This window comes from Sinohyriopsis cumingii, chromosome 17 (assembly GCF_028554795.1).
Source record: "Sinohyriopsis cumingii isolate HCF-2022 chromosome 17, ASM2855479v2, whole genome shotgun sequence".
Taxonomy (NCBI): domain Eukaryota; kingdom Metazoa; phylum Mollusca; class Bivalvia; order Unionida; family Unionidae; genus Sinohyriopsis; species Sinohyriopsis cumingii.
Genome location: NC_142977.1, coordinates 83,644,573 through 83,663,524, shown reverse-complemented (window position 1 = coordinate 83,663,524; position 18,952 = coordinate 83,644,573). Strand labels below are relative to the sequence as shown.

The 18,952-nt window shown below is 34.1% G+C and overlaps 1 protein-coding gene across 2 annotated transcripts in view; it reads right to left on the bottom strand.

Moving 5' to 3' along the window:
• LOC149779339 (uncharacterized) overlaps positions 1 to 18,952 on the bottom strand; it is a 76,213-nt gene that overhangs the window by 37,594 nt on the left and 19,667 nt on the right. For both annotated transcript variants that reach the window (XM_089939955.1, XM_089939956.1), the window contains exon 3: positions 13,044 to 13,123. In XM_089939955.1, the coding sequence (XP_089796081.1) occupies positions 13,044 to 13,123 (80 nt within the window). The remainder of the gene's footprint in view (positions 1 to 13,043; positions 13,124 to 18,952) is intronic.

Genomic DNA, 18,952 nt, shown 5'->3' with positions numbered 1-18,952 from the left:
AGTATAAATGACCTAACAAGACAGCAGCCAAAATGGAGTGTCAAATTATGATGTCATATGTGACAAATGTAAAGTCTAAGCAAACGTATTCACTTACCATACATAATAACATACTGATGCTCCATTATCCAAATTTTTTCCCATGAATTTAAGATAGGACCATTTTTTTCTATTTAACTACCAAGTGCTAAAATTGTCTATGATATTCTTCAGTTATAAGATTTTCACATCTACCACTGTAACAGCCACACATACTGAATGTGAGATTGGCTCCATTTTCATTTAAGGCAAACTGGACACCATTAGAAGTCTTTAAGTGAAAACGTGAAACTGACATGACTGTCCATTCAAGAGAAATAGAAGATTTTTTAATATGTTCATTGCCCGTCATATTTTAAGTCAGATTGGCACAATTTTCATTAAGGACTATACTAGATATCATAGTGAATCTTCTGGTGAAAGCCCGTGTTGACATGACTTTCCATTTCGAAGGAGTAGCTGTAACAAAATTGTCAAGATAGCTGGCATGGTGGCCATAATGGATGTCAGATTGGTACAACTTGTAGTTAATACTAAATAGACATCATACAAATTATATGACTATCTGTTCAGAAGGAATAGCAATAACAAGATTTTCAAGATGGCTGCTGTAGTGGCTATATTCAGTGTCAAATTGGGATAGTTTTATTTCAGACCAATATGACATCGTAAGAAGTCTTTTAGTGAAAAAAAAACATGTTGATATGACCATCCATTCAAACAGAGCAGCAAACACAAGACTTTTGAGATGGTCAATGTAGTGGTTATACTGAATGTCCAGGCAGCACCACTTTCAGGTGGGATCAACTAGACTTAATAGAAATTGTTTTGTCAATATGACTTTTTCCATTCAGGAGTAGTAGTGACAACAATTTTAAAGATGGCCACCACTGCAGCCATACTGAACATCAGATTGGTACCATTTTCATTTAGAGCCAAGTAGACATCATAAAAGTCTTTTAGTGAAAACCCCTTGTTGACATGACCATCCATTCTGGAATAGTAGCACTAAAAAGATTTTCAAGATGGCCATTACATAGGGCATAAATGATGTCTGGACAGAACCATTTTTATTTAGGACCAATCATACAATAAAAGAAGTATTGTGTCATTGTCCAATCAAATCTGTGTCCCATTCATACCACAGCAATATCCAAAGGGTGAAGTAAACATAGCGTGACAGCAGGCAAGTTTTGTTTGCTTCCAAAGGAAGTTTAAAATAAATGCTATGCATCCAAGTGACAATGAATGATTACTGGAGGCATAAATGTAAGAAATAACTCTTTTGTCTAGATCTGATATTTTCCACCTTTGAAAATGAGAAGGCTATATTTTTCATCATTACATTTTCAAGTACACACCAATAATTGATTTATGTATGTATTTCATTTAATGGTACAAAACAATTAGCTATTAATGTATCTAGGATGCTTACTTATTACGCTGATCAAGTTATCACTATATCAAGTTCCTTAAATTTTCTACATATTTTAAAATATGAAATCCAGTGCATCATTTATAAATTCAGATGCATCAAGATTATCTCATGTTATCTGCTTACTGGGACATAACACATAAATATAAATCAGCATAAGTTATCTTACATGTATATGGAAATAGCTGCACATGAATAAAAAACTGAGTTTTTATTTCAAGTGACTATCCTAGAACTGGCTATATTACACCTCCATGCTTTGTCATCCTATACATAAGTCAACAGGCTGATCTCAATAAACATTTTATTTTTTGTTTAGGCTTAAATGCTGCTTTCTGTTGAACACAAGCAATAATCTACATGGTTTTGCCATCTCCATGGACAACCCGCTTAAAAAATATTAATGATTTTCTTCTGGATTACAATAGGATTTCATGACAGCTTAAGAGCTCAATTATGTAGTGATACCTTTTGAGCAGCCTCCAGCAGACATTGTAAATATTAATTATCTTCCAAGAAATAAATTTGGACCTATGAAATGCTGGACTCTGTGATACGGCATAAAAGACATCAAACAATAAAAAAGAATATTTTTTTCTATGATATCAAAGCAGAGATAAAATTCAGGGTTTAACTGTAAAAAAAGATAAGATATTTGTTATTAAGTTTCAAAACCTATTATCATAGTCCACTCCAAGAAGCCAGATTTTACAATGAAGTCACAGGTTTTGAGTAACCCTGGATTAGCAGTGAGCATGACCATGAATACAAGCATAGGTCAAGCTCAGTATACTTTTATCCTGACTGGTCACTCAAGGTAAGGCCTTAGATGAAATGCAAGCAATCTGCTGTTATAATACTTACTCTTTCACATGACCCATACCAAGTTATACTGATTGCAGTAACCTAACATAAAATACAATTTAAAGAAATAAATATGGAAATTAACTAATGAATAAACATATTTATTCCCACTTCCAACTGCAATGGTTAGAAAGGCACACTGTCTAAGCTAGGATGTCTATAGCCAGCTCAAAATGGTTAATGATAATTTCCAGTGATCAAGAGAATTTTGAAATCACTCATCTGGCAGAGTTCTGATTCAGAGCCAAGTGTTTCTCACTATATGAAAGGCTGTTTTATTAAGAATACTGATCTGTTCACTGAAGGTCCATACTTTATGCTAGAAGTTTGTTTCCCATTTATTTTTATCAAATTCATACAAAAATGGGATCTCATTCTTCAATACTAATAAGTTACCAGAAAGAGAGCATACTAGTTCAAATTTGTAATTACTTGCCACTGCTGTTAGAAGGGTCACAGAATAGGTTCTGCAAAACAAATTTTCACACAATCAAATTTTAGGTCCTTAACATCATCAGGTTTCATATTTCTACAATAAATGGTTTAGTAAGTACTCTGGGGGAAGTAAAAGTTTTTAGTTGTTGTTGTTGTTATGGGATTTAACGCCATTTTTCAGCACATGATAGGCTATGCATGGCGGCCACTATTAATGGTGGAGGAAGAACCTGGGAAAACCCCGGGAAGAACAACCGACCCACGAGAAGCTACTGGCAAGCTTTCTCACATACCCACACTGGCCGAATCCTAGACTTGAACCCACACAGACAGAGGTGAGATGGCAGTGATCCGTAACAGAGAGCGCTTTAGACCACTTGGCCACTCAGGGCCCCTAAAAGTTTTTAGTATCTCCTAACTGGACAAGTGGGATTTTATTTATCCAATCATCAATTTGATTGTTAACTAAACACAAATACTTCACTTATACTTGTAAAACAAAAAATACATCACAATGACTTTCTTGACTGTAATAGTGTAGTACTAAAGTTTCATGATACATACTAGCATGAATAGAACCAAGAATGAACTTAGAATGCAATATGTCATGACTTAGGCTTGCATATTGTGCTTCAAACTAAAACTTAACCAAGTCAATGAAAGATGAAATACAGGTCATGGACAGCTTCTTGTAGTGCTAATAGAATCACGTATCAATTTCTAAATTATGGCATAAACAATGACTGACAAATGAACACAAAATACAACCCAAGTCAGCAAAACAAAATACAGACTGTATTATCTAATGAAGGTGTATTGCTCATCAAGGTGCATTCAGTCACCACGTTTCAGGTTTCTGGATAGAATAGTATGTTAACAGTATTCCAGTACCTACTATATTATTCACACACTCCTGCATTAGTTTGTACCCCCATACCAATTTAAAAATAGAAAGCATCAAGGAAATAAAAAATGCACAAAATTTAGTAATTTCATTCATCAATTTATAATTTCTAATCTGATTATTGCCATGGGGTCCTTAACACTGTAAACTTATTTGCGTTTCAAATGAAACGGAAGCTCTCAAGCAAAAGGACTGCACAACGTTCTTTTCTGCTTTCTATAACAGTCAATTACAGTAAAAACTGTGTCATCAGTGTCGAATATTTGCATTGTCTAATTTTAATATTTCTAAAAGAAACTTACAAATATAACAGTCTTGTATAGATGCATTTAAACATATGTAACTCCAAAAATTCATTGAATTTTTCATCATACAGTTATGTGAAATAAACTGAGAGCAAATAGAAAAGTAAACCAATTTAATGGAACCTATGACTATGCCAAAGTTATAAATGGGTTAGCCAAAGTTATAAATGGGTTAGCCAAAGTTACAAATGGGTTAGCCAAAGTTCTAGTTGGGTTAGTAGTATAGTTAAGGACCTATTAGTAAAGGACTACTGTGATTATAATATGATCATAATACAATCTAAATATGTTTTAAATAGTTTTATGAAAGTTAATCATAACAGATCATAAAACAAAGCAGGAATTGTATTCCCTGATGCACAGCTCTTCATGTAAATTTGTCCCTTTTTCAAAGATTTTAAAGTAATGCTGTCAAATAAAATCTGTCATAACTTTATCCTCCTTTCAGAAAAATTGGCAAGCTCTTGTTTGCACTTAAAGGACCCACTTTTTCTCAATAAATAGCTCGAGGATGAAGAAGACAAATCTTTAATAATATCCTTGTCCAATTGGTAGCGTACTTTTCCAATATTTTAATTCCTGCCTACTTCAAAATAAACAATACAACGGACCTCAATTTTAAGACACCTCCTGACAGCAATCAACATGGTATCTAAAAACAAGAGCTTATCATTACACCTCCAACACCAGAAATGTAGTAAAAACAACTACGTTGCTACCAATGGGGGCACTCACCAGTTAATATGTTTGTTTGTTTGTTTTTGTAGGGTTTAAAGCCATTTTTCAGCACACGATAGGCTATACATGGCGGCCAGTATTAATGGTGGAGGAAGAACCCGGGAAAACCCCAGAAAGAACAACCGACCCACGAGAAGCTACTGGCAAGCTTTCTCACATACCCACATTGGCTGAATCTGAGACTCGAACCCACGCAGACAGAGGTGAGATGGCAGTGATCCGTAACGGAGAGCGCTTTAGACCACTCGGCCACTCGGGCCCCTCCAGTTAATATGTACTTTTGAGAGAGTGACATATGTAAGGTGAAGTAGTTCGCATTTAAAACATGCACAATGGAGAGAATGTTGGCATACCTCTATGCTACATTAATGTAATGTGGATGATATTTCTTTGGATATTGTACTTTTGAAAATTTTACATGATTTAAGCACACTACTAACTAAAATGACTGCTCACTTGAGTTAAAAAATCAGCCTGAATTAGTCTAAAGTAGAACTATACACAGCAGTCATTAAAACAGGGAAAATGAATGTTGCCAGACTAGACAATACCAGCTTCTGAAAGTGCAATGAATGAATTACCAAATATATAAAATGTAAAAAAAGTTATCAGCTCTTTTTTATACAATTTTTCTCTGAAGTTCAGGAAGTGAAAATGACCAAGTAGAGCTAGCACTTTTTTGAAAGGTGCACATCTGAAGTAAGGCCAAGCTGTATACTCTATAACCCATAGTACACCCATCAATCATACACCAAAATAAAGGGAATTAAAGGTTCTTTGAATTATACCTAAGATATACAAGGTCTTTTCTAAACAGCCAGTATAACCAGTGAGGAAAGCCAGGGAAATTCTTTTTCTTTAAAATCCTAACTATGCGAAATACGAAACTGTAGAGTGCCACCAATGATGGTGATGATGGTGGTGTGCTGGTGAAAACTGTGGTGATACTGGTTGTCATCAACCCAATGGTGGCAGTTGTCAGGTCTATGCTGATTATTACTGATGATCAGAGACATGATGATTATGATGGTGCTGTTGCTGCTGCTGATGATGATAGTGATGATGAACGATGGCTATTGTGTGTCAAACGTGTTATTAACATGCCAAATAATTTATAAAAATTCAAAATGACCTACAAAAAAATGTGAACCCATTTTCCACATTATCCATATTTAAACAAACCAATTTTCATATCCTATTGACAGTAACTAAGTCTTACCTCTTTCATCCTGAAAAATCAAATGTTTAGATGTGTGAAATTAATTGTACTGAGCATTAAAAAAATCAAAATAATGTAAAACTGTTTAAAAGACAATGAGGCTATTATAGTACATGCAAATGTTTCAATGCCACCACAGATAATTTTTTATTATGTACAAACTTTAGCATTAATGCAGGGAAAAGATTATTCTAGTATTGTTTAAGATAATGAGTCTGGAGCAAAACTGCCAACTGTGGATATTATAATTGTTACGTACACAACTGACACCAAATTGATAAAACATCTGTAACTGTAAGAAATCAACATGTAACAATGCTGTTGAATCAGAAATATTCAGGCATGACTCAACTTTGTTAATTTCAAGGGTAGCAAATACATAAAAAAAACTAAATCCATCATGAAAGATAGTACTCTGGAAGAATAGTATAGCAAACAGTGTGGACCCATAAAATTCTATCCCTAGAAATCAGCCATTTGTTCCCAAGTCATAAAATTTTATCCTCACAAATATTAATGACTTTACAGTATATAATGAATTAGGTTTAATGTGTTCTTTACCTAGTGAGGCAGCTGTTAGTACCATTTTTGTTAGTCTTTGGTATGACTCAACCGCAGTATGAACCCACAACCTCACGCTTCCGAGATGGATGCTCTAACCACTAGGCCAACTATTATCACAGTCTCTAGTGAGAGCAAAGATGAACACTAATGACACCTGCATTGCCATATTTCATGTATTTTTTTAACCCTTACATTTTTCATACATAACCCAGTTATCAAAATCATAATTATTCAAATGCATTATAATTTTTCGTTCATATCACTTTGTATTTTGTGAAAAATCCATTAAAGTATTGGACATAAAATTTCTACTAAGATTTACATTTGTAAAAAAGATCAATAATACCATATTGTCATTTTGTTTTTACAAAAATTAATAATTAGTTGCTGGTGAGAAAATACAATGATTGATGCATAAGCACTCTTATTGTCATTACAATATCTAGTTCTCCTTATAAAGCTCATCACCGAAACAAAACACTATGTGCATTTGAAAATGAGTTCGGAAGCCCTTTGATGTTTTCTTATGCAACATAAATTACATCTCAGTACATGATAAAGTGAAAACAGACTCTTGGTCAACTATTCTTATTGTTTCATTATAGTCATACAAACGTAAAATATAAAACCCGTCATTTTCTATCGTAATTTTGAAAGTCACTGACTCTATTAAATTGATTTGTACAAATACATAAACTATCTTTAAAGTGTTTATTCTGTTGTGACTTATATAATGAACATTTTATTGCAAATCTATTCAACGATATACCCCTCTATTATCTTTACTAGCGAGTTCGAATAACAAGTAATGCATATGATCGCTTGTCCTTTTAACAAATTCTGTATGGACAACAGCTCCAATAGCACATGACAGATTTTCATTTCCATAAAGAGAGCCTCATTTCACTACTGGCAGCCTCGCTGATTTGACCTATTCTGTCAATTCATGCCCTCAATCTGGTTTCAACTGGAATAACCAAAGTGCTAAGCATGTTTAATTACCGTGTAAATAACACTGCATAGCCATGTGATCGTTTGTTGTGACAATGTACATCGTAATTAAAACAAGAATGAATTGTTGATTTAGCGGAGTTTATTGATAACAGAATATAGTAGGGTCATAATACATGAGGATTATCGTCAGGTAACTCAAAATACAGTCTTTTTTCTCTTTGCAAAAGCTACATATAAAAACTGCCCTGAATAAATACGGTCTTGTACACTGACAATTTTCTTTTATCTGTCTCTCTCGTGCACACACATGTGCACACACATGCTCTCATGCACATTAACTAAAAGGTTATTTCAAGTTGTTTTTTATATTACAATTTGATAATGAAATTGTTGCTCCTGTAAAAATACAAGTTGCACTTAACTTCTTGATAATGTGGACTCGTATCCTTGCATACAATTTACCAATAAATAATACACTTAACTAATACGTGTTCGAACCATTTTAATAATTTTGCTAGTCCTACATATAAGACCTCGATGCTGACATTTATGATTTGACTTTTGTGCACACTAAAACATATTAACATTTGATATGTCTTACATGTAGGACAATCATTTTGCCAACATTACACAACAGCTACATATGCTCTAAATGCAGACGAGCTTGCACACTGAGACACAATCCTCTCTCTCTCTCCCTCATTCACTAAAAACAAAACAAATCTTTTTGAGTACTTTTATTTTTTATTGTAATTAGATTCTTGAGTTGAGAGCAGAATGAGACAGAAAATATACGTTTACTTTGTATGTTTGTACCATTAGGTTGTCGAGTAGGGTGTGTTCCACAGAATTTGTTCAGGTACAATTCCTTTGTTCGTACATGGTTAGAACCACAAAATGATAATTATTTATTTTACATATAATTTTTCGTACACTGAAATTAATAATTATTTTTTCATGCATGAAAAATTACATGAAATACAGTACCTTCAAACCCTCTACACAACTACTGACAGTGGCCAAGGTTGTATCTAATTAAGCTTATATTCTGCTATCCAATATACCTTAAAAGACTTTTATTTTTGTGTTGGTGATTATGTGAGTGTCTGCACATATCTGTATATGTATGGTGATGATATCCGAGAATAATAAGTCTACCAAGTGTATTAAATGCTTTTAAGAAAACAAATAAGTTATTTTCTTTTATTCAGAATCAAATTTCCAATCATTATATATAGGCTTATTCTCAATAAGATGATGTTGCTTGTTTTGGTCATGTACACACCCTTTTTGATGATCGTCATAAATACGTATGTTTTGAAAATACATTATTTACCTCAAAACTATTTTTTCATCAAAAAGGAACAAAATTTTATACAGAAGAAAATGTACTCTACGTGTACAAGCCCAATATTAGTGTCTTATCATGAATGCAACAAAAACTCCATGTAATTCCTGGTTACAAGATGTAGCAGACAAATGAAAACAGATTAATATAATAATTCTTTCAATTTACAAAGCATAAAACAGATGCTGATGATTCCCTATTTATTTTATTTTTTACTGCCATAAAGGTATCAAAATATGAATATTAAAGTGATCAGATTGATGATGTTTTTGGTATTGGAAAGCATAAGTTATGTTTGGTATGCTAGTCCTGGCCATTATTTATCTTGACCAGAAAATGTGGTGTGCATTATTTCCAAGCAATGTTAATGACAGTCTTGAAGATTTTATTAAGCTTTCAATGGATAATCCATTGCTTCAGTTGTACTACTGATATTAGTTTGCTAGAAAACATGACAAGTAACAAGCACTGATTTGAAAGGCAATGGTTAAAAGACAGAACTTTTATTTCATAACACATTACTCAAGTTATTAATAACAATCTATATTTTTTAAGTTTACTGGGGAATTACCACAGGCAGATAAAACATATACCTCCATTTTTAATGCCTTGATCTTCAAAGAATTTCAGTGATTCCTGTAAAATGAAATTTTTTTAACACCAAATTATCTGAAATGAGCAATTTATAAAAATTAAAGAAATGAAGAAAATAAATTTATTTTCAACTATTTGGATATGACAAGCATGATATGTCCAAAGTTTCCAAGCATTCCACCCAAAAAATACAAGAGTTGCTATGTTCACAAAAATCTGATATACATGTACACTGCAATCAGATGCAAGTCAAAAATGGCAATAACTCCTACAAAAATTATGAGAGAACCAAGATAGCCCCCCTCTGGAAAGGTAAATCAAACAGGGTAATAAAAACTTACAAAAACTATGGAAGCACAAAGGTTTGTAACACTGTGCATTTTGAGATCACCACCACAGCCCAACGATTTGTAACACTGTGCATTTTGAGATCACCACCACAGCCCAAAGATTTGTAACACTGTGCATTTTGAGATCACCACCACAGCCCAAATAAACTACAAGTTGCATTCGGAAGATTATTTCTTACACTGCAATCAGCTGCTGGACATAAAGAGAAATAACAGAGCAAATTTATATGTTCATAATGTACATCTTCAAATGATGACCGGACATGAACAAAGTTTTATGGTGATCCACTGAAAACTGTGAGACTTGTCAAGTTCACAAGAATATGTCATACACTACACCAGGCTTCAGTTTAAAAAGGGCCAATAACTCTCAAAACAACTGGCCTAAGTGGGTGTGATTGCTTACCTGACTTACATACTATATGTGATATTGGTAAGACCAAAACCTGCACAAGCTATCTCATAAATCTTTTTTTTTATGTTGATTTTACCAATGTTACTCTATCCTGATTAAAAAAGTTCATTCTAAAAATAACAATTTGTCAATACACACATATCTCCAGGTATTAATCATAATTATCAAGTTTCATGAAAATCCCATTTAGGCCTTATCATTCACCTTAGTAAATGACTTGTACAAAAACAAATTCACATTAAACCATGGAAAGAAAACTTTGGAACACTTAGTTGCTACATTGTTGTTTCCAGTTTCATGCTAAAATAAAAACTGGATTGGCTGGTTGGAATAAGACACAAGCTAATTTAGCCTCCTCAATTTACAGAAAGTGAACCACTGATGCATGATCCAAATTTATTCCTTTGATTTTGTCAGTACTGCTCAACAACACAATGTTTTACAACAGTTGACTATAGAATCTCTGTATAATTACTTAAATAATTTGACTCTGTACGATAAAACTTGCAGCAAATTGGAGCTGACTCTAAAACACACTGGAAGAAATGGCAATACAAGCATGATCTCAAATACAGATACCAATGAATGAAAGGAAATTTGGTCAGGCCTCAACATTAAAATACCTGGAATTTGTTTGCTGTTGTTTGTTTCTTCTGTTTTTTACATTATTTTTTTTATCAGAAAATATATTAAGTGTGAAAAAAGGAGGATCTAATATCTGGGTTAATCTAATTAAATCTGGAAGTGCTTCTGAAGAACAGTATAATGGGCAATTGTTTGTTTTTTTCTTTTAATTAAAGGAAAAAATTCAAGACTAATACCATTTTAAGTTGTTAGTGACTTTTAAGTTTTGTTGTACAATTTGGTTATGAATGTGGATCAGAGAAGCACATCACCATTTTGTTTTGGTTGGGTTCAGCCTGATTTAATGTGTTGTCAAGAGATTTGGAATGGTTTTGTTGGGGTATTAGAGTAAAGTCCCTTGCCTAAGGACAAAACATGGCAGCTAACCCAGGGAATCAAACCTGGTACTCCTTCATAGGAACCCGATATGCTAAATGCTAAGATACTTTGCATCCTTCTGGTGTGCATTAGAATCCCACAAATAATATCTGGCTTTTATATCTCAAATATGAGCTTTCTAGAATTTTTTCTTTTTATATTTCTATTTTATAACAGATGGCTATGTGAGGTAAACATTGTATAAATAGTTGTATTAGCAGGCGATGGTATCATATACTGCATTAAGTTTCAAGAAAATAAGGGCAATAACTCTAACAAAAATTGCAAGAGCAGAATGATTTGTCAATGTGCACATCTTCAGGTGATGATCATAATATTTACCAAGTTCTATGGGGGCACTCACCAGTCAGTACTGTATGTACCATTGAGAGAGTGACATATGCAACGTGAAGTTGTTTGGATCTAAAACATGCACACTGGAGAGAATGTTGGCATACCTCTATGCTACATTAATGTAATGTAGCTGATATTTCTTTGGATATTGTACTTTTGGAAATTGTACATGATGTAAGCACACTGCTAACTAAAATGACTGCTCCTTGTGCTAAAAAAATCAGCCTGATTTAGTCTAAAGTATGTTCTCCATAGCAGCTATTAAAATAGGGAAAATGAATTTTGCCAGACTAGACAATACCAGCTTCTGAAAGTGCAATGAATGAATTACCAAATACACAGGGGCCCCCGAGTGGCTGAGTGGTCTAAAGCGCTCTCCGTTACGGATCACTGCCATCTCACCTCTGTCTGTGCCAGTTCGAGTCTAGGATTCAGCCAGTGTTGGTATGTGAGAAAGCTTGCCGGTAGCTTCTCGTGGGTCGGTGGTTCTTTCCAGGGTTCTTCCTCCACCATTAATACTGGCCGCCATGTATAGCCTATCGTGTGCAGAAAAATGGCGTTAAACCCCACAACAACAACAACAACAACAACCAAATATATAAAATGTAAAATAAAGCTATCGGCTCTTTTTTTAAAATACAATTTACCTCTGCAGTTAGGAAGTGAAAATGACCAAGTGGACCTAGCAGTTTTCTGAAAGGTGCACATCTGGAGTAATGCCAAGTTCTATACTCTATAAAACATATTACACCCCTCAATTATACACCGAAATTAAGGGAATTAAAGGTTCTTTGAACTATACCTAAGATATACAAGGTCTTTTTTAAACAGCCAGTATAACCAGTGAGAAAAGCTGGGCAAATTCTTTTCCTTTAAAGTTCTAACCCTATGCAAAATAAGAAACTGTAGTGCACCACCTAAAAGAGAAAAAGGATTATAACTCTAACAAACATTGTGAGAGCAAAGGAAGGATCATATTATTTTTTAAGTTACATATAAATTCATCAAAATTTGCATGACTAGCTGCACCAGTAAGATTTGTATTCCATCAAAGCTTGAGGATTAGTATGTACACTGCCTCAAGTGGTGGGGTATACAAATATATAGTGTGGTAAGGGAGACAACTCTGTCAAACTTACCTTGTATGACACTAAATTAAGGGAATTAAAGGTTCTTTGAACTATACCTAAGATATACAAGGTCTTTTTTAAACAGCCAGTATAACCAGTGAGAAAAGCTGGGCAAATTCTTTTCCTTTAAAGTTCTAACCCTATGCAAAATAAGAAACTGTAGTGCACCACCTAAAAGAGAAAAAGGATTATAACTCTAACAAACATTGTGAGAGCAAAGGAAGGATCATATTATTTTTTAAGTTACATATAAATTCATCAAAATTTGCATGACTAGCTGCACCAATAAGATTTGTATTCCATCAAAGCTTGAGGATTAGTATGTACACTGCCTCAAGTGGTGGGGTATACAAATATATAGTGTGGTAAGGGAGACAACTCTGTCAAACTTACCTTGTATGACACTAAAGTATGACCCTCCAAATGAGGGGGTTGATCACCTCGGTAATTAAGTTTCTCCCATCTCATGTTCCCTGTTCAAATTAAAAAGGAATAAAGTAATTATTCATAAGAGTGGTCCCTTGCATGATAACATGTTTTCATAAATATCTTTAAGTAATCTAACCATAAATCATATACATGTATTTCCAATACAGTTGTTGTTGTTGTTATAGGGTTAAGCGTCATTGTTCAGCACAAGATAGGCTACATAAATGGAGGAGGAAGAACCAGGGAAAACCCCGAAAAGAACCGAAACCCACGAGTAGCTACTGGCAAGCTTTCTCACATACCCACATAAGCTGAACCCAAGACTCAAACCCATGCAGACAGAGGTGAGATGGCAGTGATCCATAACGGTGAGATCTTTAGACCACTTGGCCACTCAGGACCCCATTTCCAATGAATTTAAATTTAAGGTAATAAGAAGGTATAGATTTAAAGATGATACTAAGACACACTGGTATATTAATTGGTGTACGTTTGAAGACAAATGTAGGTTTTCTTTATTCACATTTTTACCACAGAGTTAACAGCAGGATGCTGTATTCACAAAATAATACAGGAATCAAAGTTCAAACCAGTCCTAATAGTCACCTTTATACAAATGTCACCTGGACACAATGGTTATTCTAATTCCCCCATGGCAAATTTCTCATATTTCACAATATTATATATATATATATATATATATATATATATATATATATATATGTAAGCTGTCAATCAGTAGAGAAACTAATGTTTTGTGATGGTGTGCAATACAAAGATCAGTAAAAAAAATTAATGTGTCGGTGATGGTAACCTTGTGTGGAATATAACTTTGGGAAAGAACAACGTATATATGTTATGATTTTGTTGAATAGGGTAACTTAATTGATAATTCTAGTCGCCATTTCAAACTTCAAGTTGTTAAGCCCTAACCTTTTGGTCACCTTGGATACTGCAAACAGAAATCAACTGAGTGGGGAATTAATGGCAGATGATAAAAATGTGATGGTTTTGTAATTGGCAACAAAACGAGTGATTATAAAACAGAATGCAGTTATTATAAATAGTACAGATAGATCTATCTGACAGAACTGTCATCAGCTATCACCTGTTTCAACCAGGCCAGCCATGAAAAGTCCTTATTCCAGATTCTCCCAGAAATCTGTCTGCATATTGTCTCATCTCTAATTCATTGGTAAAGGGCCTTAATTTAACTTTTCTTCTTACTGGTATATTAAAAGAGTCCCAGTCAAAATATCTACATTTATAATAGTTTGACTGCCAACTACGTGTTTCATATTGGTTTTCAAGTCCACTGTTTGACTGCCAACTGAATGTTTCATACTTGTTTCTGTGTAACATTTTTGACAGTCTGAACGCCAAGTAAATGTTCCATATTGGTTTATATGTCCACATTTTTCCAGATCTGTGCCATAAGCTTAAAGTTATTTGCATAAGATATACAGCAGACTGGTTAAATACAGTCCGTAAGCTAGACTAGTCACATGTGTAGATGGTGACATAATGTAGGAACCAGCGGTCTCACAATCAAACAGGTACTATTCCATGAATTAAACTGTCTCTACCAAACGCTTTTAGCATAAAACACAGTATATAATTGTAATGAGAAAGTGTTGATGTCATTTTCTAACTGATGAATTATGATTCTAAGGGTCACCAGAAGGCTACCAATTGACAATTTTAACTTGACAATTTTAACTTTTTAGTTGCAAATGTGACCATTTTTGTCACGAATTTTCAACAGTGACTGATGTTGAAGTTAACACCAAGAATTTGCCTGATTCATTTGGAATTGTTGCCAAATGTCCGAGTGATTGATGCCACAGTTATCCATGAATATGGGAATAATTGCATGCAAGTGACTGATGTCAACAATTATTGCCAAGGATGCAAGCAAATGTTGTTGGAATAATCACCAAAGTATGTGAGTGAATGATGTTAAAGTTATTTCCAAGCATGAAATAGCTGATGTTGAAGTTTTCACCAAGTATGCAAATGGCTGATGTTAAGGTTTTCACCAAGTAAACAAAAGTAATTGATGTCCAAGTTATCAACAAGTATGCAAGTGACTGATGTCCAAGCTATCACCAAGTATGCAACTGACTGATGTCCAAGCTATCACCAAGTATGCAACTGACTGATGTCCAAGTTATCAACAAGTACACATCAAGTGACTGATGTCAAATTTATCACAAAGTATGCACATAATTGATGTCCAAGTTATCACCAAGTACACAAGTGACTGATGTCAAGTTTCACCAAGAATGCAAGTGATTTATGTCCAAGTTATCAACAATTATTTGAGTGTCTATCTTTGTTATTGTCAAGTGTACAAGTGACTGAGGCTGGAGTTATCACCAAGTTTTCAAGTGACTCATGCTGGAGTTACAGTCCATTGTGAGAGAAAATGAAGTTGTTCAACTTTCATAATAAGGCAAGGTTGTGTCAAATGTATCCAAATCAACACATTGCAACTGACTATGTTTTTCATGCACTAAACAGCTGCAAAGGCCAGAAGTCATTTGGAAAAAAATCAAAAGTTATAAAGGAAATTAAAACCTAATATACAAAATTTATTCAAAACTTAAAGAATTCATTTATTTTATGTTTAAAATGAGACTGAATTTGTGCATAGTTCCTTAAACTTATGATTCTAATGAATTATAAAATCAGCCCACATAAAAACTGATGCTTTTCCCAAATTACCTCTGACCTTAATGAAAGGGACATAACTCCAGTCACTATCGGAGATGGTGCTGATAGGTCAATAGGACAAGTATGGAAAAAATATATCATAAATGTTATACTAACTGTATTTAACCAGGAAGACCATAGATCTCACATCAAAAAGCAGATGTCAAGATCTGCTTCTGTTGTTGTTGTTGTAGAATTTAATGCCATTTTTCAGCACACGATAGGCTATACATGGCAGCCAGTATTAATGGTGGAGGAAGAACCCAGGAAATCCCTGAAAAGAACCACCGACCCTTGAGAAGCTACTGGCAAGCTTTCTCACATACCCACATTGGCCGAATCCGAGACTCAAACCTACACAGACAGAGGTGAGATGGCAGAGATCCATAACGGAGAGTGCTTTAGACCACTCGGCCACTCGGGGCCCCCCAAGATCTGCTTCTCATAATACACCAACAGATCAAGGGCCTACAACATTCTTTGAAATTATAAATAGAATGAACAGCATAGACCCTAATATGTTGGCACTTAAAAATGATAGCAGATTTGAGGTCTAACCCCACTGTAGTTGACTGTGTATGATATACTAGCAAATTAAGTAATGTAAACATACACAAAATCACCATTTTTGCATGTACTAGCAGAAAGCGATAAAGTTAATCATTTTAATATGAAATATCTTTATAACCTATAAATCTAGGATTACCTATGACCTAATTGGGAAAATATCAAACTGATAAAAGCTGTCCCTGCTGAGACAGATTTAGAAAATCAGTGAGCTAATTTAAAATGTCATGATATCTAGATAAAAATCAATTACTGGTGTGACCTATATAAAGCATGCCAGTAAATGACCCATCTGAAAAATGGAAAATGTTCAATTTCTTTATTTCAATAAAGACTCCTTTACAATTTGCATCTTTTTTAAGAAAAAAAAGATGTCTAGTTATTGACGCATGGCTTTTATGTACAAGGTGAAATTCGATGAAAACAGGATGCAAAATTCCCAAGTTAAAAATATTTAAAATTATGTATGTTGTTCATCGCATGATAAGCTTATCTAGTACATGTATATTCACTTATGAGTCAAGTCAAACTGCACAGACCCAGATGTGCCACTGCATAATTTGCTGGCAGATCTGGGTCTTACCATTTATGCAGTTTGTTAGGAGTAATCAGTAGAACATACAAAATCAACCTAGATCTGTTGGTGCACCATGTGACAGCAGATCAGGGTCTATGTTGTTTGCAGTTAGACTGGATTTAAAATCAATTATACACGATATGTTTAAAAAAAAAAATGCCAATTTTAAAACAATAAAACTATGACTAATTAAATGTTCATTTTTCAAATAAATTATGAACTGCAACCCCTAAATAGGCCAACCTGGCTAAGAGGGTCAAACTTGACCTTTCTAACACAAATATGGTTTAGTTACAATGATCAAACTTTTGTTTATCGAACTAACTCTTTTATATGAATCACTGATAATTACAATTAATTCCATAGCAAACAAAATCTTACCTATTTATTTATTAAGAATTAATCACTTGTGAAATGTTTTTAAATTGTTTGAAAAATTCAAATTTTTATATAGGCATGGGTATATACACAAAACAAAATAATATGTATAGGTCAGTGTGTATCTTCTTGCACTATTTTTATCCCTCAACATCTGTCACCAAGTAAGGGTAATTACACAGAAAAGTTTTGATACAATACCATATCAAAGACTGTCTATAAATAGTTAAATGAGTATTTGACAAGAGCACCCTCACTCAATGTTTAAAAGTCTTCTAAATAGATAACAAAAACTTTTGTGCAGAAGCCATATTTCTTCTGTCAACTAGGGACATTTGACCTTTGGACCCCAAATCAGTAGTTATCTTCTTTACAAAAGTGGACAACCTTAATTTGGCAGAAATACCATCTTCTCTCATTTGTTATAGTGGACCCATCTGCAAGCTGTGTAAGCTCAGCCAATGCAAAATGTTCTATCAACTCAGGCCTAAAAACCATAAAACTCAGTCAATGCAAAATGTTCTATCAACTCAGGCCTAAAGACCATAAAACTCAGTCAATGCAAAATGTTCTATCAATTCAGGCCTAAAAACCATAAAACTCAGTCAATGCAAAATGTTATATCAACTCAGGCCTAAAGACCATAAAACTCAGTCAATGCAAAATGTTCTATCAACTCAGGCCTAAAGACCATAAAACTCAGCTTTCAGTCTGAGACTGAGTGTTAACTTTTGGCCAATCACAAATAAGCTTCCAGAAATAACATCATTTGTGACTGGTCAAAACAGAATCTCCAACTCAAACTAAAACTTAAGAGTTTATAATGATATCCTGGTCAGGGTCATTCTACTGCTCATCTCATGCAAACAGTATAGACAGTGATCTGCTGGGGCATTATTTCCTGACAGATCAGACTCAATGCTGCTCACAATTGGGTGCACAGTTTTTGTTGATAAGTTAACATGGTAATGGAACATTTATTATGATTACCATAATTTTTGGAAATTGAGTATGTAACATAATTAACCTATCTCTTGTAATGGTTTATGTAAAATGATTACTCTAACTTTTTGTTGTTGTTGTTGGGTTTAACGCCATTCTTCAGCACACGATAGGCTATACATGGCAGCCAGTATTATTGGTGGAGGAAGAACCCGGGAAGACCCGAAAAGAACCACCGACCCATGAGAAGCTACCGGCAAGCTTTCTCACATACCCACATTGGCTGAATCCGAGACTCGAACCGGCGCAGACAGAGGTGAGATGGCAGTGATCCGTAACGGAGAGCGCTTTAGACCACTCGGCCACTCGGGGGCCCCCCTAACTTTTTGTAATGATACACATGTAACATGATTACCCTAAAATTTTATAGTGATCTAAGCAACATAATTGCCTTAACTTCTGTAATGCATAATTTTTCACAATGGTTTATGAAACATGATTACCATAACTTTATATAACAAATGGTTTATGTAACATGATTACCCAAACTTTTGTAAAGCCTTATGTAAAATGATAGTTCTTTTTCATCGTATGTATATGCAAAATGATCACCTAACTTTTGTAATGGTGTATGTGACATGATAGATCTTTTTAAAGGCATATGTAACATGATCACCCTAACTTTTGTATTGGT